At 36.3% G+C, this 25,951-nt stretch overlaps 1 protein-coding gene across 1 annotated transcript in view; it reads left to right on the forward strand.

Moving 5' to 3' along the window:
• The window catches only part of LOC127659143 (diacylglycerol kinase beta), a 172,456-nt gene that overhangs the window by 82,339 nt on the left and 64,166 nt on the right, over positions 1-25,951 (forward strand). The window contains exons 20-22 of the mRNA XM_052148814.1: positions 3,600-3,685; positions 5,541-5,630; positions 11,359-11,519. Of these exons, the coding sequence (XP_052004774.1) occupies positions 3,600-3,685; positions 5,541-5,630; positions 11,359-11,519 (337 nt within the window). The remainder of the gene's footprint in view (positions 1-3,599; positions 3,686-5,540; positions 5,631-11,358; positions 11,520-25,951) is intronic.

A 25,951-nucleotide genomic window follows, 5' to 3' on the forward strand; every position in this document is an offset into this window, starting at 1 on the left:
ATTAACAGAGTATATAAATTATATTAAAGAGTGGATGGCTAGAATTTTCCCTCTACTCAATTCCAATAACACAGAACCTCAAAAATAAGATGCTAAAATATCATCTGACTCCTGATGGATGTACTATAATGTCAACTTCTACAGACAAAAATGTAAGAGTTATAATTTATATCAATCTAACCAAATTTCCAATATTTTTAGAACTGCATGCTTCCACCTCAGAAATATTGCCAAGTTATGACACAAGCTACCTGTTTCTGGTGCCGAAAAACGAATTAATGTGTTCATGACCTCAAGACTAGATTATTGTAATACAAGTTGGTTAAAAATGCAGCAGTGAGAGTGCTAACTAGAACCAAGAAATACAATCATAGCAGACCCATTTTATCGCCATTACATTGGCTAACTGTTAAGTTTCATATTAATTAAACAATTCTGGTAATAACTTGCAAAGCTTTGAATTATCTAGCTCCAAAGCACTTAAGTGACCTTCTGTCGATTGCAAAACTCCAGCTTATTAACAATGAAGAGAATATCAAAAAGGAGGGAGATTATTTTTATATTTGGATCCTAAACTATGGAATAGTCTTCTTAGCAGTGTTCGGAACTCAGACACACTATCTCAGTTTAAGTCTAGACTAAAGACATATTTATTCAGCCAGAAAAATGGGCTCAGGATGGAGTTCACCAAAATTACCTGACATAAGTTTCCAGTGCTCCTCACTGAATGATTCCTATATCAACTTGGTCAAAGGAGGAACAACACTCTCTTAAACTACATAGAAAATAAATTAACCACTAACAATGCCTTCATTGGCAAAAATCAAATGACAATGCATCTATGTGTATTTCCTCAGTTTATTCAGTATGACTTCAAGGACTTTAACACTAAAACATATAGTTCATATAAAATTATTTTGTTTAATCATTGACCCACAACACTTACCTAGTATACTCATTTTAATCACTAATAGTTCTAAACATAAATAACTAATATTGGCATCATATTCATTCATTTTCTGTTATAGCTTAATTTCATGTACAGCTACCTTGAAAGAATGCCTGTTGTGAAAATCGCTAAAATTAAAAAACTAAATTTGACTTGACTTGACTTCACTGAAACTACATTTTCACTGAACCAAAACACACAACCCAAACAATAAAATAACAAAGTAGGCCTATATGTTTTTTGCTGGAGCACGCAAGGAAAAAAGTGGTTCTACTTTCTGACCTGCTGCATATTAGATCAGTGAATAGTTGATTAAGGGTGCCAGAGTACAAGAGATATCTACGGGACCCTGAAAGAGGAAAATTCGTATTATTCTGCTTATATGTGCTCGATGACGCAAGTATAGGGCAGAGCATGGTGTGATGGTGTAGGATGTAAAGGTCAACGACCCTAGCAGGAGCTCCCACTGCATCAGCTACTGATAAGCTATCGAAGTGACTAACTTAAAAGGTGCCTTAATTGTATGTTGAAAACAAGTATTACAATTTCACACAGTTTTTCTTCTCATTCATGATTTATAGATTTTTAGATATTTTTACTGAAAAACAACCAAAATAATGATTATTAAAATTATTATTTCAAAGCAAGTTCAATGTAATTAGCTTTGATTTGGCTATGTGGATCTGACTCTTCCATTATATCTCTTTGCCATTTTATTGTGAAATAGCAAGACTAATGACTTACACTCAAGAGATGAAAATAGATGAGAGTGCTCTTTTGCGAAGTATCTGCGCTGAAGAGGCCACTCATATAGCTTTATAAGGAAAAAACACACAGATTGCTCAAGTGTTTGTTTACCATTGCCTCCATGTCATTAGAGAGAGAATCGTTTACACAAACCTTATCACAACAACAGGAGCATACACTGCCATTTTATACAGGTTTGTTCTGGCACATAAAACATTAATCTGTGGCATAAAACATTTGGCCAGGCTTAAAACTGACTAGGTTCTCTGATGAAAAAAAAAAAAAAAAAAAAAATTAAACCCATAATGGTTTCCATGTCTTAGCTGATTTAAGCTGGTCTTTGCTAGTTTAAGCTGGTGCCATTGCCTAGCCAAGTTGGTTCAACTGGTCTCCCAGCCTGATCAGAGCGAAAAGTGCCCAAAACTCCTTTTAAACGTGCTAATAGAGCAGCCTGACCAGTTATGTCAAAAAGCTAAGAACATCAAACCAGCTTTGGCTGGTTTAAGCTCATCTTTTCAGCAAGATTGAGTTTCACAGTGCGATGATTTTAGTCCAAGCCTGTCTGGAGCAATACAGCCATATTCTAGTTACTGAGTTATTGAGCCTCAATGGAATGCCATGTCAACACCATTAATTCTGGGAGATGTTGTGGTTGACATAGTTTGAGTAAAATGGGATGGACTGGCAATAAAATGTTTAAAGGACTGGCTAATTTCTATGGCACTATAGCAACAAACTTTAAAAGCTGAACATTTACAAATCAATAAGAACTGTTAAATGTTTGGATCCAATAGACAGCATTGTTTGTTGTAGATTTTGAGCCATATTTACTCTTCTGTTTTGCTCTCAATATGCATACATAAAATATGCTGAATTCTCATAGCTCATGCAAAGAGGTTTTACATATTAATATTTCACACAGTTGTGTGACTGCTTTGCCGGTGTATTATGCTCAGTGCTATAGCAGATACCAGATGTGCATATATGGACAGGATACAGAATGTCCTTGTGTCACCCATGTGCAGCAGTCAGTACATGGCCCTGACCAGCAGAGGGGGGTATCTTCTTCAGCCTATTTCATGTTCCATTTTCCTAATGCCTATGAGTTTTTAGTGAAGAGCTCAAGTGCTTACCCAGAAATGGTCTCTCACACCCTCCCAAAATGTCAGCCTCAAGCTTTTTCAGTTAGTCAATAAAGCAGATTTCTTATACAATTCAATGTCCATTGTCAATTTTTAAAGTGATAGTTGCTTTTTTAAATATTAGATTATTTGTTGTGTTATCAGTTAGCAATTCCAGAAACTGTTGGCTTCTCAACTCTAGTAACTTATTTCTATCTATCTATCTATCTATCTATCTATCTATCTATCTATCTATCTATCTATCTATCTATCTATCTATCTATCTATCTATCTATCTATCTATCTATCTATCTATCTACAGGATCTATTGCTCAATCTTTTGTTCGATCTATCATTCAGTCGGTCGGTCGTTCGGTCTGTCTGTCTGTCTATCTCTCTATCTTTTGTTTGATCTTTTTATCTATTTATTGTTCTATCTATCATTTCTTTGTTTGTTTTAATTGAGTTTTTGTTGGGCATTAGATGGTTATTCCAGGAACTGCTAGTTTCTGTAGACTGACGAGAATATGTATTTATTTATATATGTATTTATTTGTTTTCACATCTCTGCCCTCTATTGTATTGATTACTTTGTTGTAAATCTTGAGAAAAAGCAGAAATCTACTGTAGCATCCTTCAAATCAAACATGTTTGGTAGCATTGTTTTACAGTAATGTTCCAACAGCACTAGATGAAGCACTTTAATTACAGGACTTAAGTAATCTTTAATGCCAATACACATGAAAGGTAAAATACCATTCCGTTGTTTTTATGTTTGCCAGGCTCAACTTTTTTAGAGACGTGCCTGATTTCCGTGTGTTGGCATGCGGAGGCGATGGAACAGTGGGGTGGATTTTGGACTGCATTGGTGAGTATGCATAATTTCTTTCCAGAACTGTAATATTTAATTTATTCCATGGACTTACAGTACTTAATAGTCTATCAGACTAATAAAACAGCTATGCCTCTTATGAAGCTGTTTTTTTTCTAAGCCATTTGGTCAAGATCACTTTTGTCTTTCAAAGTTAGTGTCTGCTGATATGACCAAAGCAAATTATCTAAACATCAAAGGTCTGCATTTGAGATGTAGATCTTTATATAAAATGAAATCATCTCTGTATTGCGTTGTCTTGACCTGAAATGTATATTATGATTGCACTATGCAAAGGGTTTTGTGCATTTGGTATTTGCTGCTATTTCACATTTGCGTCCCTCTAGGGAATCAATAAAATACGTCAACCCATTCATCTGAAAACATTTGAAAAATTTGGATTTCCTTCTCCTACCATGATGTTTTTGCTCAAGGCTGGCTCTTATTAAGGCAAATATACTGTACAATCATGACATTTAACAGTCCTCTAAAATAACTTTGTTCACAAATCATTGTTTCTAGGAAGCACATCGACTATGACCTCTTTCATATGAGTGAATGCAGGATAGAAGTGGAGAGATAATGGCCTGCCTTTCCCCCTTACTGACAGCCATATTGATGTTAATGGATGAGCACTGGAAAGGACCCTGTGTGGGCAGTGGTATATAGCCTTTAAGTGCTGTTTTAGAATCAGTTTGTTCTCCAAACCTTTCACTTAAAATTACAATTGGTTGCTGACACTGAAACCTGAACTCTGATCAGAAGGGATGGGCTCTTTAACCCTTCAGAGACGCCTTAACCTGTCTTAGTTGAAAAGTGAGGCATGTATGTGATGTGATGTGCAAAGTGATGCAAAAAAACTCAAAGAAAAATAACAACATCTTTGTTAACTGAAATATAAAAAAATATATGACTACAGAACTTGACTACAGAATGGACTACAATACTACAGTATATTATAAAATTTGATACCTTAACAATCCATCTTTAATAAAACAAATTACACTAGATGGCCATGAGAAATTTCAGTGTGCTTTAAAATGATATCAGTCAACAAAAAATAACTAAATATACTGGGGTAAAAAACTGACACTAAACTGAGACTAGAAAACACAGAAAAACTAAACCAAATTAAAAGGACAAATAGAAAATAAATGTAAGTCTGCCCCGGCAGCCGTAAAGTACTGATTTACGAGCAGCTTTTCCTTACAGATTCCAAATCAAGGTTTGCAATAGAGCTGCTCTGTGATCAGTTCTGTTGTTCACCCACACAACTTTTACTGGTATAAGAAAAAGTGTGCTGCTGACAGTTATTTAGAGAGCTACTGTGGTTAGGCAGAAAATCACGCCATATGGACCAGCGTAGAAAACGTCCCCACAGTCCCTGTGCACACAGAAATAAGCCACAGAGGGACCATCATAGCAAGGACAAAAAGATACAGTTCATCATGTTACCTCTCCTCAGTAGATAATGCACCCTGCTATTTGCCTCAATAAAGGAGAAATAATTAATCTAGCTTGACTATATTTGTGAGAATGTTATTTAGGAGGAATGCAAATTGATGTACAAAGTATGTAAGAGTAGCTTCAATTTTATTTGCAATTTCAATAATTAGAACCAATTTGACCAAAACTCATGTCATTGATTGAGCCAGAACTGAGACATGTCGGACTGCTGAGCAATTTTGAAAGCACCAGAGCCACAGTGTTTAAGCTTTTCAGGGAAATCAGTGGTACACTTTTAGTTTTTTTAGTTTAGTTTTTTTGCTCTGCAAATCAGGAGGAAGTATTTTCACATAAAAAAAAATGCAGACATCATCTTTAATAGTCATTTTTCTTTGTCCCTCAACAGATAAGGCCAGTTTTGCTCTGCACCCCCCTGTCGCGATCCTACCACTGGGAACAGGGAATGACCTTGCTCGCTGCCTACACTGGGGCGGAGGTGAGAAAGCATCAGAGACTGTCCACCAGCAGTTTGGATGGAATTACTCAAGGCCTTTTAAATAAAACTTAAAGGGTTTTCCTTGAGATTTAGTTGAGATTAGGCTTTAAATTCTTTGAATCTGAACACAGTCCTGTATAAACCCTTCAAAAAGATTTTGAGACTGCTTTTTTTTAAAACATTTCCAACCCTGAGGAGAAGGTTTATACAGTAATAATCATGACATTTGATCATTGTTATCTGAATGCTCTAATCACATGAATAAGAGGGCATGAGTGGACACAGATTTGAAGCACGTAAGCCCCAGCTAGGACTTGGTTAGGCCACGCAGAAATTCAGGATTTTAATTTATGATTTTCATAAAAGAAAAGGCCACAACAAGTACTTGTCCAGTTTAGCTGGTTAAGTGTGAACTAAACATGTGATTAACAAAGTTAAATCCAGCAAAATTACAGTTACTCATCAGCAGACCCAGATTAAATCTGTGCATGCAGGACTCGCATGTATGTCATTCACAAAAGTTCTTACCTAACCCTTGCATGTTTTCTTATTAAAGATTTTGGCGAATTTAATGATGCTTTCTGCAACAAATAAGACTATTGTACTCTCAACTCCATTAACTCCAGAGACTCCAGAGTATATATTTTTGCCTTTACTAGTTTATTATATATTAATACAAAATTTACTAATATAAATACAGAAATGTGACAACACTTCTGTTATTAAATCAGGCAGACTGATCTGCCAATGGCTTTAACTTTAAAATGGCCAAATATTGTCTGGTCCATATCTTGTTCTATCACTAGATCACAGCATGTCATATCAGAGGTATTTCATGTCAGATACACATATAGACTCACAATTTGCTTGTCGATAAGAGAAATGTCACAGAGACATGCTCTATTTTATTCCAGCATGATTAGATATTTGTGTTCTTGGTTAGATATGTGGGTTTATACAGCTGGCTATGATGGAATGATATGCATCCGTGAGCTTATGTCTGCATTGAAGACAGGTGTGTGTGCCCTTGTAGAGCCTGCGGAATTAATTGGCCTCATATCAGTGTTTCCTGTGTGAGCATGTGTGCAGTTTGTAATTGAGCACAAGATTTTGCATGAATGTATTCCTTTTTCATTTGTATGGTATGCTGGGGTTTTTATCCATGTGAGTTGATTGACTTTAAGACACGTGTATCACCTGTATACACCTAAGAGCTCCATGTGAACATAACTTTTTATAACGTACGGCTGGTGTCAGCATGTTTTGTTCAGAGAGGTAGAATGAGCACCTGGATGTATCATACATGTGCTTTTCTTTTTTTGGTTGCCAGAAGAGAGTTGATATCCCCACCTGACTCACAGTACGACAGTGCTCATTAAGAGATGGCGCCTCTATGATGGTGATATAGCACATTGCCTATGTATCCTGCCTGTTAGAGCTATAAAGTAAATGCAGTTCATCTACCTCAGGGATCCTCTCTATGGCACAGAGAGTTTATCATGTTATTTGGAAGGGTGGCCAAGCATAGGTGGCATCCTCCCAGGTCAAGGAGTTTAGCCCCTTAGTGGTTTAATAAATCAATTGAGTTTTTCTATGCCATCTTGATGCGTTAGCTTTGATTTTTAAAGGTAAAATAGTTAACCCAAAAACTAAAATTCTATCATCAATAACTCACTAATAATGTCATTCCTAACCTGTACGAAAACAAAACCAAATATGGCTGCAAGCAGCGATGAAGGGCCCAAGCACCATGGGTCCATTTTCACCTGGTGGCTTTTGTAAAACAATGCAAGGTGGACACATGAATTTGCCATTTGCCATTATTCTAAACTATTTTGAAGCAATTTGGGTAAATACAAGAGGACTAAAATCTGTTGTAAGAGCCACACCTCTTGCTGCCAGGTGGTGGCACTTTGACCGTCACCCAAAATAGTCACATCCACGTGATTATCCCCTAAGACTAAACATACATCTTAATCACACATTGCAAACAGAAGATAGGAGACACTTTCTTTTGCTTTTGTTCAGCCCAAATGGCCAACGACTCTGATGTGTGTGCAAGGTTTTATGCCTTGCACAAGGTTTTTTTGCCTCAAAAACACCCAAATATAGGAAGAAAGGAATAATAGCAATGAATTTTTTACATGGCAACACTTTTTAAGATATCAAATATCCTTTGACAATTTTATTTCAGCAGTGTCTTGACATTATTCTAAAGACTTTTGAAGCAATTCATGTAAACATATGAGGGCTGTTTCAAAGTCTGTTAAAATTGCCAATTCCTGCTGCCAGTTAGTGGTGCTATGACCGTGGCCCATAATCCATGTGATCAGCCCCCATTACCAAACATACAGCTGAATTTTCATCAAAATCACACAATGCGCACAAAAGATATAAGGCACTTCCTTTTTGCCATAAATGTATTGCTTCGCCATGGCGACATCGTTCAAAATATCAAAACTATGTTTGCAGTTTAGCATCTGCAATGTCTTGGCATGGTGTTGCACAAATTTGGTGAAAGTCACATGAATACTCTCGGAGGAGTATGTAAAGTTCATAGCCTACGATTTTCAGAAAATCCAAAATGTCCGACTTCCTGTTGGGCAAGCTAATGACTGTAAGTATGAAAGTTGTTCAGCTTGAAGAAAACAATATATGTACCAAGTTTGGTGACACTAGGTGAAAATGGGGTGCTACAAAGACCCTCTTATATGCCCATTTTATAGGGAGTGCTAAAGAGCCCTCCTTGCACACATGTTAACTACCCCAAAAGTACCGAAAACCTTGTAAAAAGAAGAATATAAATAAATATAGTTGCAAGCATCGATGATGGCCCCAAGCACAACTGGTCCATTTCCACCTAGTGGCTTTCAGAAAATAATGCAAGTTGGACACGTGCATTTGGCATTTGACATTATTCTAAATAATTTTGAAGCAATTCATGTAAACAAAAGAGGGCTATATCAAAGACTGTTAAAAGTGACTTCCTGTTGAGTGGAGCTAATGAATGTGAGTATGAAAGTTGTTCGGATTTATAATATACGTACCATTTTTGGTGACTGTAGGTGAAAATGAGGGTGCTACAGAGCCCCCTTTACATGCCCATTTTCAAGGGGGCACTACAAAGCCCCCCCCCCCCCCACACTGCAACTTTTCCCAGCCCTAATGGCTGACAACTCTGTTGAAATTTAAAGAGTATTCATGCATGTTAAGTACCCCAAAAGAACCGAAAACCTTGAAAAAATTGTAATAATAATTAGGGATGTGCTCGAAGTGAATACCCTATTCAGAAAGTCATGAATAATGACTTCAAAATGAATAACAGATTCATCCGAATAATATTAAAAATATTTGTATGACTGATTATCCAAAAAGCGCAAGGATAAAGAAACATTTGAAATAATCATATCCGAAATTACAAACAATTTATTAATCTGTGCATAAAATGTTTCTGAAGTGTAAACCTTATAAATGAAAATGTGCATATTGTGATTTCATATCGGATGGGCGTGGTCTCAACTCTGTTTGCGGTCTCTGTTAATTGTGCACGTCTGGAGCTTAAGTGTGACATTATCTAAGACACGTCGTTATATACATGTTCCACTTCTTGAAATGTCTATGTTAATGTATCACACAATTCACACGTGATTCTCATGTGTTCATTTATAGCCTAAACCTGTGCGCAATGTTAAATTCCTGACCTGAAATGATGATATCACTTCAGAGCTCGTCTATCAGTCTTTTAAAGTTGACCACATTATATCCACATCAGCAATTAAGGTTATTGACTTGATAAGACTTTATTTATAAGACTTTTATTTCTTCTTCTTCTTTAAACTGTGCTAAATTTGAAAATGTTAAGTGTTGAACTCTGGTAGGTGCTATATAAATGTAACATTATTATTATTATTTAACTAAATAATGGTGTCCTATCGTAAAAATTCCTGATAGACTTATGGGACTTTCACCTGTTTGTAGGCTATATTGATTTGATTTGATTTAAAAAAAATAATATTTGTATTTAGAATTCACTGCAAAATGTGTGCTTGACATTTGACATTTATCTTGACACCTCCTGCCTCCAGAATAACGTTGTTAAACATGCACAGACTTATAGAAATTATGTTTCTTGCCAATATAAATATCTGAAATACCAGGAGAAACCACAACGTATTCCAAAGTTAATGTAGCCTACAAATTCTACTTCATCTGGTAAGAAAGAAAAAAGAATAAAATCATATTTTTAAAAATAATAATTGTATAATAATAATAATTATTATTATTTTATTATTATTATTATTATTATTATTATTATTATTATTAGGCTATTATTATGAAAAGGCGTATATAAGGCATATTTTATTAATAGAAACTATATACGACACTTGACTTGAATGGTATTTCATTTAGTTTTGTAGCACTTTGGTTTAAGCCCCTCCCACACACGGTTCTATCTGAATACAGAGACAGATACAGATAATTTTGTCATATGAACAGCTACAGATACAAATACAGATAATGGCTTCTCTGCACACCCCTAATAATAATACTAATAATAATCCTTAGAAGAACAATAGGGCCTCAGCAATTTCAGTGCTTGGGCTCTAATAATCCTTAGAAGAACCATAGGGTCTCAGCAATTTCAGTGCTTGAGCCCTAATAATCCTTAGAAGTACAATAGGGCCTTTACACTTTCAGTGCTTGGGCCCTAATAATAATAATAATAATAATAATAATAATAATAATAATAGTTTTCATCAGAAGAACAATAGGGCCTCTGCACTTTCAGTGCTTGGGCCCTAATACTAATAATCCTTAGAAAAACAATAGGGACTGCACTTTCAGTGCTTGGGCCTTAAAAATGTTGAGAATGTGCTGGTCACTTTTGATGCTTCCAAAAGAACACAAAAGCACCATTAAAGTATCATTAAGTGATCCATATAACTTGCTAATTGTGCTACATTCCAAGTCTCCTGAAGCTATACAATTAGTTTGGGTGAGCTCTGCCAGGAAAGTCTCAAAAACACACACACACAAATCCGAGGGGATTCACACGTGAATGGCGATTTGCACATTCAGATTCATGGATACACTCGTACATTTTAAACATTCGAAACTTTGTGCGACTAGTTGTATATCTATGAAGTATGTTTTGCGTTTGTAAAATGTATTTTACGTATGCATACTTTTATTTTGCACATGCGAATAGCTTTTTGTGAATATATATTTTTTTCACGCACGTGATTTTTTTTTTGTTGGTGTACGTGAATTAGGTTTCATGCATGTGAAATTGTCTACGCATGTGTGAATCATTTTTTGTGTGTGAATTATAATGAGATGATTTGGCTCCATAGATGCACAGTCATATTCATGTTGAGAACGTTCCAAGTCATGATTATACTTTAACAACATCATGTTACTTTGGCAAGTTGAATCATGTGATATGGCTTTGTTGAAGTTTTAAATAACCTAGAAATTGTGATAATTTGCATCAATTATCATCATGAGTAGAATAGAAGGTACATCATTTATTCGTTGTATTTTGTGGTATGGACACTTGCAAATTCTTGTATATTAGTTAGAAATGAGCTTTTGTGCATGCATTCTTGATGTACGTGTTGCAACAGTGTTTGAAGCTGTTTGAGAACATTTACACATTGATTCAAGTGTATGTACCCTACATTTTACAGTATGTAGTTTCACACAGAATCTGTGTTCCTGTTGGCAGGCTATGAAGGTGGCAATCTGGTCAAATTCCTCAGGGACATAGAACACAGCACTGAGGTGCTGCTTGACCGTTGGAACATCAACATCATCCCTGATGATAAGGAGGAAAAGGGTGACCCTGTGCCCTACGGCATAGTAAACAACTATTTCTCCATTGGAGTGGTGAGAATCACACTATATTTTAACACAATGTTTACAGCTCAAAGAGACTCAATATTGCAATTTCAGATATATAAGATAGATCCTTGAAAGTAAGTTGGATTTCAGGAAAAATGCTAGATAGATAGATAGATAGATAGACAGACAGACAGACAGACAGACAGACAGACAGACAGACAGACAGACAGACAGACAGATAGATAGATAGATAGATAGATAGATAGATAGATAGATAGATAGATAGATAGATAGATAGATAGATAAGATAAATCCTTGAAAGTAAGTTGGATTTCAGGAAAAATGCTGTTATTTCGGAACTTGCATTCTTTTCACAAGTTGTGAAGCTAAATCATAAAACCCCCTTCTGTCATACTCTCAACACTCTTTCATTAGTCAGAATCTCTCACTCCCTTTATACATGTGTATTTTTAACAAGGCCTGAGGCTAAAATTTCTTTAAAGTAATTTGTGATTTAATTAAAGTTTTTCTCATGTAGCATTTGGATTAATTATTACTGTCAGAGGAACAATAACATGTTCAAACTTTACTGATTTAATGTGTCTGAAACTGTTTCATGCCTGTGAATCGATTTATTACTGCACAGAATTCTCCTTCTCACACACAGTTGCTTAGCAACCTTCTGTTCAAATGTTATATTCAATGTTGTTGTTGTAATGAAGCATTATGAGAGCAGTTAAATGTCAATAACACATTTTTATAAAAAAATTTTGACAGGAAAATCTTTGTCCTTCACAAACAACATGTACTTTACTTAATTTATAAACCAGTATTGGAACAGATTATATAACAAATAAAGCGTGTACCTGTATATAGATAGACAGACAGACAGACAGACAGACAGACAGACAGACAGACAGACAGACAGACAGATAGATAGATAGATAGATAGATAGATAGATAGATAGATAGATAGATAGATAGATAGATAGATAGATAGATAGATAGATAGATAGATAGATAGATAGATATGTGTGTATATATTAAAACTAAATTGGTTTAAGCTGGTCTCCTTAAACTGTCTATCTAAAAAATGTCAAAACCCCCTTTAAAAACAGTCAGCAGAAAAGGCTGGAAGACCGGCTTAGACCAGCTAACCAGCTATGGCTGTTTTTTGTTGTTTTTGTTTTTTTTAGCAGTGTCGTGAACAATTAATTTTTTAAAGTAACAATTAGTCAAAGTGATTATAAAATAATTATCTTTGATATAGCAGGAATTAGGCCATCTTCAAATAAGGCAGAATTTCTGCTCTGGCTCAGTCTACCACAATGGGGCCAGGTGTGTCTCAGTGAGCGCATCTCCCTCTTGTTTAGCTAATGATTAATTTTTGTTCTGTTTTTAGAACAGGTCACTATAAATAGTATGTCTGCTTTAGTTTCTGAAAAATGTCCAACATTCAATTCTAATCAGCCTAATCTCAGGTGTGTTGGATGAATGCTGTTTTATCTCTTTAAATGTGTGAGGTAGTTTGGCCACATTTAGAAAGAACCAAAATAGTGCCACGACCTAAAATGGGCAATCTGACTCGGTTGATATCAATGTGCGTAGTGGCAGGAGGCAGACACAGGAAGGATTAGACAAGGTGGCGTGAAAAAATTATGAAGGAATGTGCCACTTCAGGGCTGTTATGTAACTCGGTTTTGCATCCCACTGTCTCCAGTATGGGCTGTGTTTTCATTAGCCAACAACACAGACCACATAAATGCTGTTGTATTGCTCTAGCATGATTGGAAATTATCTTTGGAAATACTTTAATTAAAACACTAACAAGCATTATTAAAAGGTTAGTTCACCCCAAAAAGGAAAATCCTCTCATGATTTACTTACCTTTAAGCTATCCCAGATGCGTTTGACTTTTCTTACTCAGCAGAACCGAAGTGAAGATTTTTATAATCAGATTTCATCTCTTTTTATCCATACAATGCAAGTAAACGAGTGCCATCAGGCTGCTGGCTATTTGATGGTCTGAAAGGCATATTTAGGCAGCATACAAGTAATCCACACAACTCCAGTCAATCAATTAATATCTTCTGAAGCAAATCGATAGGTTTGTTTAAAAAATAAATCGATAATTAAAACTTTATTAACTTAAAAAAATCGCTTCCTACCAGCAGTCGACACATCAGTGACATAAGCACAATGGCACATTCACACGAAAATTCTGAAGTGTGCGCTTTGTATACAACAGAGGTACGAACGTCAGGTGAGTTAGCTCATTTCAAACATCAATACAGTGCTGGGCGGAAGCAACAACTTAAAGTTCATACCCTTTTAAGGTAACACTTTATTTTACGTAGTCCTTGATACAGAGTAATTACTTAGTTAATTACTTAGTAATAAACGTTGTAATTACATGTACCAAAATGTAATTAACATGTAACTAAGTTATGGTACAGCCTGTACTTACAGATTGTAATTACACACATGTAATAGGCAGCTACTGTTACACATATGTAACAAGCCGAGTCTGTTACATACGTGTTACAAACTTGGTACACTGTAATTATGTAAGAAAGTACTTAGTACCACACAATGTAACAAGAAGTACTTAAATATATTAGGCTACTAAGGTCTGTAGTTACACATGGCAAATGTGTACATTTTGTAGCATTACACGTATGTAACGTAAAATAAAGTGTATTAAGATTGTACTTGAGTGCAATTCATGTGTATCCACATACCTTATCCATCTTAAATAACCCACTAGTTCACCGCTAAAATACATGCATTAGCTTCTTTATTACATTAAAATTACAGAAAATTACACAGGTATAAGCCACGTAAAATAAAGTGTATCAAGACTGTACTTAAGTGGACTTCATGTGTATCTATATACCTTGTCCATATGTACCTTAGTTTGAATTAACTCTCTAGTTCACAGCTTAAATACATGCATTAGCTTCCTAATTACATTGCAACTACAGAATATTACACAGGTATAAGCTACATAAAATAAAGTGTATCAAGACTGTACTTAAGTGGACTTCATGTGTATCTACATACCTTGTCCATATGTACCTTAGTTTGGGTAAACTCACTAGTTCACAGCATAAATACAAGAAGTAGCTTCCCAACTACATTACAATTACAGAATACTGTATTTTAACTCAATAGTGTAGAGTTGAATTGATGTGGTTACCCTTTCCATCCACCTGCCTGCACACAAAAGGTGACATTATCAAAATGACAAGTCAAATTGTAAATTTATTTTCCCCTTCAAATACAACATATAATTAGCAATGTAATTAGGAAGCTAATGCATGTATTTAAGCTGTGAACTAGAGAGTTAATTCAAACTAAGGTACATATGGACAAGGTATGTAGATACACATGAAGTCCACTTAAGTACAGTCTTGATACACTTTATTTTACATGAATATGGACTTATACACTAGTGTAATTTTCTGTAATTTTAATGTAATAAAGAAGCTAATGCATGTATTTTAGCTGGTGAACTAGTGGGTTATTTAAGATGGATAAGGTATGTAGATACACATGAATTGCACTCAAGTACAATCTTGATACACTTTATTTTATGTTGCATACGTGTAATGCTACAAAACGTACACATTTGCCATGTGTAACTGCAGACCTTAGTAGCCTAATATATTTAAGTACTTCTTGTTACATTGTGTGGTACTAAGTACTTTCTTACATAATTACAGTGTACCAAGTTTGTAACACGTATGAAACAGACTCGGCTTGTTACATATGTGTAACAGTAGCTGCCTATTACATGTGTGTAATTACAATCTGTAAGTACAGGCTGTACCATAACTTAGTTACATGTTAATTACATTTTGGTACATGTAATTACAATGTTTATTACTAAGTAATTACTCTGTATCAAGGACTACGTAAAATAAAGTGTTACCAATTACTTTTATGCTGCCAAAATATGCCTTTTGGCCAATCAATTAGCCAGCAGCCTGATGGCACCCATTGACATTTATTGTATGGACAAACTGAGCTGAAATCTACATATAAAAATCTTTACTTCAGTTCTGCTGAAGAAGGAAAGTCATATGCATCTGGGATGGCTGAAAGGTAAGTAAATCACGAGGGAATTATCATTTTTGGATGAACTAACTCTTTAAATTATGTAATGCTAGACAGAGCATTGAATATTATACAATCAAATATAAAACAACTGATATATTTATGTTTAAGCAATATCACACAAGAATGGGTTATATTGTTCTGAAAATGTCTGTGATTCGGCTGGTAATCAAAGCGCAATAGGACATTCTGGTTCCGGCAGTAAAAATTAAATTAATTTTTTCATAGGGGAATTGATTATTAACGCTAATTTATTAACCTTTAATTACAGACCTTCAGTAATCTCCAAGGTTGTCTGTCAATGGAATATACTTCTGCAGAAGCCCTCAGACTGTGTTGTTTCAACATCCTTTTTAAAAATCATGTTTAAAAGTGGATTTCCTGTTGAAGAACTACACTACCCATGATCCTATGGTGGGGAAAAATACACCAATCAGAGAATATGCATTATAATTAACAACTTTAAATCAATAGTTAGATGTTTTTCATAGTTTTTTAGAAGATTGCATCATTTGCAATGCCTCATTGGATTGTAGTTCATTCCCTTATTAAAAGGACTATTGTCTTTTTACCTTTGTCATTTTATCCGATTTCCCTCCAAATAAACTCAGAACTGGTTGGTTTGTTTCAAGGTTAGAACTCTTTTATGAAGTATTTTATGAAATCTGTATAGAAAAAATGAATGGGAAAAATTGTGGCTGTGCACTGTTGTGCTCTGTTGCAAGTGGGATATTGCTTTTATACAACAGTTCTATAAACAAGAAGGTAATATTGAGTAACTTACATTTTAGACACAATATGGCCAGCTAATTTGTCTATATTGCCTCAGCAAACAATAAGTTCCAAAGGAAGCCAAATCAATATCAGCTGTTGTGAGTCTCAGAGAAACGCACTTACTGGCAGCCTGTCTGTTATGCCATGAACACAAACAAGCGAAGTGATGCACACAGTGTAGCATTCCAGTGCTGTCATACTAAATATCAGCACCCTTGAAATGTTGCTTGTCCAATCAGATTAGAGGAACGGAACTGTTGTATTCTTACAGTATTTTTCAATGTACATAAAGGACTCATCTGTTGAGCAGTGTGTAATGTTTGGTAAATGTCCTATTATTAAAGTGTTCTCTCTGCACCATTGGGAATAATAGCATGCTATAAATCAAGGAAACATTACAGGATGCTGATGCAAAATATGTGTCAAAATGAAATGGAGAGTACAGAACCATCGCAATGTGTATTGTGGTTGTCAGGTGTGTGTCAGCCCATTTCATGATGATACAGCTTGTTGGTTTAAGAGGCAGTGTACCAAGGAGTGCTGACTATGAATAGACAATGGCTTGTACTGTGGACCCTTAGTCTTGTGATGGGGTGGACTGACTGTGCAATCTGGGTCCTTGCAGGGCATGGCACAGATGTTCGTTCTCACAAGACTTAAAAAATATATACTAAATATTAAGTGAAATATACATATACGTTGAAGTTACTTGTAAACATAAAGTTGGTATGGGTATTTATTTATGTTAAAATACTTTTTTCTATCCCAGCTTAATATCAGAGACTATAAGCCATTCATAGGTTGAGTTCTCCGAAAAGTGTAAACATTGTGGCTCTTTGGTGCTTTTAAAAATTGCTTTGCTTGTTATAGCATCCCATCACAGCAGTGTGTGTGCAGTCAATGGCGTCAGTTTGGTACCAATTTTGTCAGTCTGTTTTTTTGACCAATGGAAGACGGGGAGAGTGTTCAGGAAACCTGTTTGGAAACTTTATTTTTATATATGGAAACAATTATTTTTGCAGTTCTGTTCAGTGATGATAGTAATGCATAAATTACACACTTCATCTTTAAACTATCATGTCAATTGAATATTCATCAACTCAATGATAGCCACGCTAGTCTCCTAATAAATAAATAGGTGAAGCGCCCATTGAATTCTAATGCTCAATTTAATTATTATACCTTCATGTTTTCATATTTATAATTTTTATTAGTCATTTACAATCATTCATCTATTTCATTAATATATATTGAAACAATTCAATTGAGCTTATTCCATGCTCATATATTTGTAAGGAGCAGAAAAAAGAAAAGAAAAGAGCATTGCCTTTATGACAGCATGGAAGTGGACATAGAGTTGTTGTTGTATTGAAGTGAGAGCACCCCACATGTATTGTATCAGACTGGGTCATTAATGTTGCACAAACAGAAAAAGTGCTTCTTTTGAATGTGTCATTTCGGGCGCAACATAGACCAACAAATTTTAGTACAGCTTGAAAACGGCATGATTTGATGGTTGCTGTTGGTTAGATTTCAGTTTGGTGGAATGGCATGGCATGACTTTGGAGCAGAGAGACAGGGTGCTGGGCATCCTGGAGGACAGGACAGATGGCTCTACACTGAGAGCTACTGACACCTGAGTAAGGCAGCGCAGTGACTCATGCACTGATGTAATCATTAGTAATGCTGTTTCAGCCTTTAACATTTTTTAGCCACTATCCATAGAGGTTGCCCTGGCGTAGGCCATTATCGCTACTTTTATTATTTATAATATTTTAGTATTTTATTAACTGTGATAGTCAGAGACCTAATTTTCTATTTAGCTAAACTAATAACCAATATGTGAAAAGATAAGTAATATTTAAAAGGATAGTTCACCCAAAAATGAAAATTCTGTCATCATTTACTCACCCTCTTGCCATCCCAGATGTTTATTTTGTTCTTTCTTCTGCAGAATACAAACAAAGATTTTTAGAAGAATATCTCAGCTCAGTTGGTTCATTCAATGATGGCCAAAATGTAAAACCTAAAAGCTTATAAAGGCAGCATAAAAGTAATCCATGTGACTCCAGTGGTCAAATCCATGTCTTCAGAAGGGATAAAAGGCCCTGTCCCAAATGGCACACTCCGGACTTGTGGACTTCCTCAGAGTCCACACTTCGGTGACGTCATGTAGTGCAGACTTATAGGGCCCCTCGCGCAAGTCCACAAGGGCGCATTGAGAAGTATTTTTGGGACAGACTCGATCGTGAAGCGTGGTTATTGTTGGACAGGAGCTGCAGGTTCAGTTCGGGAAATATGCTGCCTATTGTTGTTGTTTTTACTATTGTGTTTGCGAGATGGCTTGCCATGCAGAGAAATCACATTTATACGCTCCGACGTCAGTAGAAGACAAGATTATTTTTCATGCATACAAATGCTGATGTTATGCACGGAGGAAAGGGTAAGCAAGTAAATGTTATTGACTTTGTAGATAAACATATAACTTGTCAAAAGTCGTTAATGCATTAAGTCATTATTATTTGATTTACTGTTTAATTTTCTTTTTTCTTTATATACATATATATATATGTATTTTATATTTTTTATGTGTACCTTGTTTTTTTTATGTCGTTTTTAATTTACAGGTTTAAATATCCATACTTCACTTACATATGACTCAGTAAAGCCCTGCCATTCGGTTCTATATAATGAATCGTTATGCGATCAGCCTATTATTCAGCCGCTATTACTACGTTTGAGACATCAACCACTGGTCGATGACCATAATGTTTGTATAAACTGTAGGTAACAACTGGTAAAATGTACACAGTCATAAAAACCATAATGATACTTACACTTAAATATTTTCTTCTCAGCCATGTTATCAATTGTCTGTGTCCGTGAGCGAAAGCGCTCTTCACACCAGTTGTCTGATTGGCCTTTCGCAAGGACTCCTGGGTACTTGAAGTGCGTGAAGCCTGGATCTATGCGGGCTTCGCGTAAGACCGCTTCAAGGGTACAAAGGGGGCGCTGCTGAGCACACTTCAGAGCATTAAAATGCTAAATGGGACGGCCTACGGACTCGTAGACTCAGCGAGCACGCGCAATTTAAGTCCACGAGACCGAAAGTCCGCATGAAGTGCGCCATTTGGGACAGGGCCAAAAACTCCCATTTTAACATTGTTCTTCTTTTGTTTTTGGCAATTTGCATTCTTTGTGCATATCACCGCCTACTGGACAGGGAGGAGAATTGTATGTATTTAATACAGAAACAATGTGTATTATGAAAAATATAAAATACATGAAAACCTATAAAAATACAATTTACTTGTCTATCTACTAGCATTTCCATTCTTCTTAATGGCAGTTGCTCGGCTGGCACAACATCTGTAATATAATGAAATATTTGCAATTGATTTGTTGCTTGCAAAAAAAACATTTTGTCAGAATACACATCTACTTTTGATTGGCCATTAATGGAGAAAGATGCTTTTTGGGTCCAGATGGTTTTGTTACAGAATCTATCTGCAGGTGTTAACTGGAACATGCTAACCAGCCAGACTTTGACCCCTTGGTTGCAGTGGTCCTGTTTGTTGATTAATCAAGTGCTGGCACTGAAATAGCCGCAAATGTCCCAAGTGGCAAATTTTCAAATATTTTTAATGCGTTAAAAAATTAGCCATCTTCTAGAAGCTGTAGCTGATTTAGTTTCTCCCAGGCAATGACATGAACCCTCACTCCAAAGACCAACTGATGGGGGAGGGCAGTGCTTAGAAACTATGTGAATCTGTTTTCTGTCTTAACATTGCATTGCAATCCTGCTGTGTGATCCAGTTCACCATGGAAAGAATTCTCAGGGGGAATTATAGACAGCAAACACACCTCGTCAGCAGCCATTAAAGACACCTCTCCATGTACATCTCCAGCAGTGCCATTTCCCCCAGACCTGGGAGCTGAAATCTATCCACCTTTCTTGACTTCAACAACTTATCTGTGTTAGCAGATAACCCTCCCTGGGGTGGCGCTTGGAGATCTGCACTGCTGCCATCATGTTCTCGCTGCTGTGGTATCATGCGCACCTTTATTTCCAATGACAAATTCAAACCTACCCTGGGACTGATTTCAGATGAGTGTGCTGGCTTTAGATTCCATGCTGGTATTAGGCTTAGTCCAAAGTCACGCTGTCCCTCTCATATCTATATTTTAAGATTAAATTGAATGTCAGATGCAACCTGGGGCAGCGTAACAGGGGTAAGGGTTTATGGGTTAGGACAATTCTATGGGCCCTGGACAGAGAGGGGGCCAGCAGAACTTCAGCACTTCTCACTGGTTAGCTAAAATGAAGACTGCTCATACTTAATAATAAAAGATAATAAGATGTTCTTAAGGGACATCTTAAGGGTTCCAACATCTTTGGTTTATCCCAAAAGCACTTTTTAGGCGTGAACTATATCCTTCTCATTTGTACAGTGCAGCAATACTTGAGCAGGATGCGTCATAAACCAGCCTTGACTGGATCGTGCAGAGTATTAAACAGCTTGGTGCAGACTACAAAACCTGAATTAAACTGATAATTTTCCCCTTTAAAGCACTATGGAGAATGTCATAGATCTCCTAAGGCCAGGCAGCCCTGACATTCTAAACAGCGCTGACGAGGAAAAGACGTTGTGTGCCATTACTGTTGTTTCACTAACTGCAGGAACTGGTATGATGTGAAAGAACTGTTATATATTTATATAAAAAATATAATAAGGTAAGAAGTCTACTTAATTTTTATTATAACAAATTAGTTATAATTGGGGTTTTTTCTATAACAAAATGCTTTAGTTTGCTTTATAAAAAACATAGTTGCTGTCTATTCAATGACGAGGCATCCATGGTATAAACGTATGGTAATTATTACATATGAAAAAAGTTATATCAAGGGCTTTAAAGCTGGACCTCTATACATTATGGACCAAGCTATCTGTTTTTCACCTGTTTAAAAGCTGTTCTATTGGGATGCTCTTGTGTGTGTGGGGGGGGTCTGGTTTTGCTTGTCTACAGATATTGCGATAAATTACTTAACTCAACATTCATACAGAAAAATCCAATATTTCCATGAGAAACACAGTACCAACGTATTTATTTCAGCGATTATAGCTATTTATAACATATATATTTTTTAATAAACTTTTCAAACTCATTTTTGTGTCTCTTGTAGAACGTGTCATTATTATACACATTTATTAATAATTATACTTTTTTATTTAAATTATTGTTGATGTGGCAGGGTGGAGGGTGGGGCCGGGTCGTGATCCTACACACCTGGTCCCGTATTAGGCTAATCAAGCCTCCCGAGAGGGATAAAGGTCGACTGCAGAGGATTGTGCGGGAGAGAGAGATAGTTTACGGACATGTCCGTCATGTGTGTTTGTGTCCTTGTTTTAAGTTTCTCATTAAAAAATTATTTATATCATCAAGTCGGTTCTCGCCTTGGCCCCGCCCTCCACCCTGCCACAGTTGATAATAAAGGTGGCCCTGAGTGCAAAGTTGTCAGGTGGCCCAAAAATCCTAACAGTACCCCTGGATTTACTTGCCTGCTTGGGGCTGTTTGCCTTGTTTTTCAAGTCTATCAAGTGGTACCATGCTGTTTAAACAGAATAAGCCAGCCTAAAATGGTTTGCTTAATGGTTACCAACTTAGGCTGTTAAGCTGTTTTGTTTTTTTATTAAAAAGGCAGAGGTCACATTGGTGGAAGGGGTAGCTGAACAAACAACCGTTTTAGAGATTTATCTGATCTTTAAACACTGTCTATGTGATAAGAGTGTTTATTTTAGAACATGTCAGCCTATATGTGTATACGCATGTGCATGTGTGTGTATTTGTGTGTTTGGAGGGGTATAATACTGGCACAGTCTGAAGGTCAGGGGAAGTATCAGTGACAGGAAGTGTTTGGCTGCCAGAAATGGACCAGGTTACCACGATAATGAATGACCGTACTGAGTGACACCTGGTCAGTCTTAAAGATAGAAGGAAAACTGCACCCACCGCTCCATTCACCTAACACACATTTATGCACTCTAGAGAAGCATGCATACAGTGTTCACATGATTCACACATACAATTATGTGGACTTTGACACAAGTGCACTGCAACCTCATGACGAGTCCCATATGCACCTGCTCCCTGCTGTGCTGACAAGAGCACAGATGGGCACTGATTCAGAACAATGCTACAACCATGTGTGTGGACACACCAATCGCAGTGGCCTGAATATCACCTCCTTTAATATCCTTCACCTTGCCACCCCTTCCATTGATACTGTCCCAGGAGGACAATATCTGTATTGTGAGGACCAAATTAATTCTTGAAATTCATCCAAAGATATGCAAAAATCATGTTACTCTAGATGATAACAATTTTAAGATGATGTAGAACCTTCAGCCTGTTCAGATAGTGGAGGGAGAATGCCAAGAACAGTTAAGCCCACAGTTCCATGCCTTTGGGAGTCTTAGTGGAGGACATGGTGTCCCTCTACTCCCATAGCACAGTGTTTGGGATGAATCATGACATACCGTAGCACCCCAGAGGATTTTAAGGATAACAGATAGGAGGCTGAGGACAATAAGAGAGCTTTGTCTCAGAGGGCTGTACTGATATCCTGATATAGATCTCAATGTTAGGTGTTGTTTTTTGAGATTTGGTTGTCATAGTTTAAAGGTGCACTCAGTAATATCTTATGGTGTGCTGGACAATATAAACATCTTGGACTTTATGCTGACACCTAGCAAAGTGGATGCAGCATCAGTTTGCAGTCAGCCATGATTTATTTATTTTGCGAGTGAAAAATGTCCAATATCACAGCTAATAATTTTTTTAAAATTATTATTCATTATACACTTTTAATATTACACATTTATATTTTTATAACAAACTTCCATCAAATTAAATGTAGTCATCATATATAAAGTAAATAATACAAATAAATATTTTAAGTTTTATTAATTGAAATGAGTAAATCTTAAAAATAGGCTAAATATTGTATTATTATTATTTTTATTTATAGTGAATTGTTTTTTTACTTAACATGAGTTGAATTTAACTTAAAGTTTAGCATATAATTCCTTAAAATGTAAAAGCCACTTAATTTGTCACCTACTTTATAAGACAAATTAAAGCAATCTAGTTTAAAGAACATACAAACAATGTTGCACTAAGGACAGTTTCTCCTCACACTATGTGAACATTTATTGAATAATAATATCATTATAAGGATGTTCCAATATGTTATTTTAAAAAAATGTGTTCCTAACCCTCCATAACATAAGCCAACATTGTTGGATTGTTCTGTTTCGTGGGAAAGGCTGTGTATCAAGATAAATAAAGTAGTATTTTGTTGGTCATACAATCTTAGCATGTTGCCCCCTTATTTTTGATGAACATACTGTATTTGTAAGACATTACATAAAGGTTCTATATTTTAGCATTATTAGAGGCATTTGGTATCTGATCCAACAATGAGCAATATATATTTACAGCATTTACTGATGTTGATTTTTGGAAAAATTATTGTTCATTTTTAGTTCATGTTAGTTCATAATGCATTAACTAATGTTTACCTTAAAGGTAACTCGTTACATATATAGCCGCAAGCTACCAGGGCTGGGGAGTAACGGGATTACGTTTTTAAAATACAAAATATGAGTAACTGTATTTAACTATTTGGTCATTAGAGTACAGTTACATTCAAAAAGTATTAAAATTTTTTCTTCTAAACCTTTGATATTAGGGCAAAAATCATATTTTTTGGTGATTAACATTTGTATTGATTCATCTATTAAATAAAGAACAACAAAACATATACATACAGAATCAATATTATATATATATACTAATCACACACATCCACACCTACCTCCACTGTCCCTCCCCGAGAGCCCTCCAAAAAAGAAAGATATTTGCCCCATTTCTCCACAAACATGTCTAGACTCCCCAGTCTTCTGGATACCCACTCCTCAAAAGCTGCCACTCTGGCCATCTCAGAACACCACTCCTGAAATGGGGGTGCTCCAGCTGACTTCCAACTCCTTTATACAATCTGTCTGGCAATCATATGTAAAGGATTTATGGAAAGGAGGAGGCGAGAACCGGCTTGAGAATATAAATAATATTTTAATTATGAATTTATCAAAAAGACAAACACACAAAGGTGTCGGACAGCTGCCTGTAAATCTCTCTCTCTGTCCCACTGTAGTCTCCATTTGGCTTTTATCCCTCTCAGAGGCTTGATTAGCCTGATTAGGGTCCGGGTGTGTAGCATCACGACCCGGCCCCGCACTCCACACTGTCACATCATAATACTAGTCAGGACCCAGTTTTTCATGTGCTTATTCTCCAAATTAATGACCGCCCCATCTCCTACAAAGTAATACAGAGTCTGGGGCAAAATTAAATTTGAGATGCCTAAACCTCGCACATAAAACTCTGAACTCCTCAGCCAAAATTCTTGACTCTTAACACATCCCCAAAAGACATGGGTTGTGTCTCCATCTTCTGATTGACGTCACCAGCATGTGGGTGTGTCTTTAAGACCAAGCCTATGCACTCTAGAGGGGGTCCAGTAGACTCTGTGTAAAATCGTATGTTATGTTAAATTGCATAAGGTGAATCTTTGTGTCTCTAGTTGCAGACTAGACGTTTTTTTAGAATCCTAGCCCACTTACCCTCCTCCAACGCCAAGTCTATATCTCTCTCCCACAATCACTTAAGAGAAGTTAAAGCTCCATCCCCCAGACTCTGAATTAGCAGGGAGTAATACACTGATGCCTCATGACCTTTTCCAAAAGCAGAAATCACCACTCCCAGAGTAACTGCTGCTTTAGGGGGTGTAAACTACTCCCAAAAACAGTACAGAGCAGATGGCACAGCTGTAAATACTTATAGAACGTAGATCTGGGAATCCTAAACATGTTGAAAGGATCTCAACACTCCACACTCATATAGGTCACAGAGTGTAGTAAACCCCCTCCCACTCCATTCTGACCAGCAAAAGGGGACTTGTTGATACTTATTTTGGGGTTCAGCCATATGATTGACACAACATTTTAAAAAACATTTCCGTTTTAAATACTCTGGCCACTCTTTTCCAAATCACGTGTAAATGTGAAATAACGGGGTGTGACTTAACTTCACCGATTAACTTGATAGAAAGGCTTTGCAATAGCGAAATAGGTGCAAGGACTTCCTGTTCAATAGAAAACCAGGGAGGGCGCTCTCTAAGGTGGAAGTGACCAATGAGCCAGATGTCTGAGACCAAACGCATAGTAATAAAACAAAATGTTGTGTAGGCCTAGCCCAACTTTGTCAATCATCCTATGTAATTTGTTGAAATGTAGTCTGGGACATTTACCATTCCAGGACTTCGATATGCTATCAAATTGCTTGAAATAAGAGAGGAGGACATCTACAGGGAGTGAGAGTAGAAGGTAATTGAATTTTGGAATTCAGTTCATTTTAATAACATTAATCTTACCAATCATCGATAAATGTAATGAAGCCCACCTGTCCACATCGCTTGAAAAACTTTTTATTAAAGGGTCAAAATTAACTCTAACTAAATC

This window comes from Xyrauchen texanus, chromosome 18, assembly GCF_025860055.1.
Source record: "Xyrauchen texanus isolate HMW12.3.18 chromosome 18, RBS_HiC_50CHRs, whole genome shotgun sequence".
NCBI classification, from domain to species: domain Eukaryota; kingdom Metazoa; phylum Chordata; class Actinopteri; order Cypriniformes; family Catostomidae; genus Xyrauchen; species Xyrauchen texanus.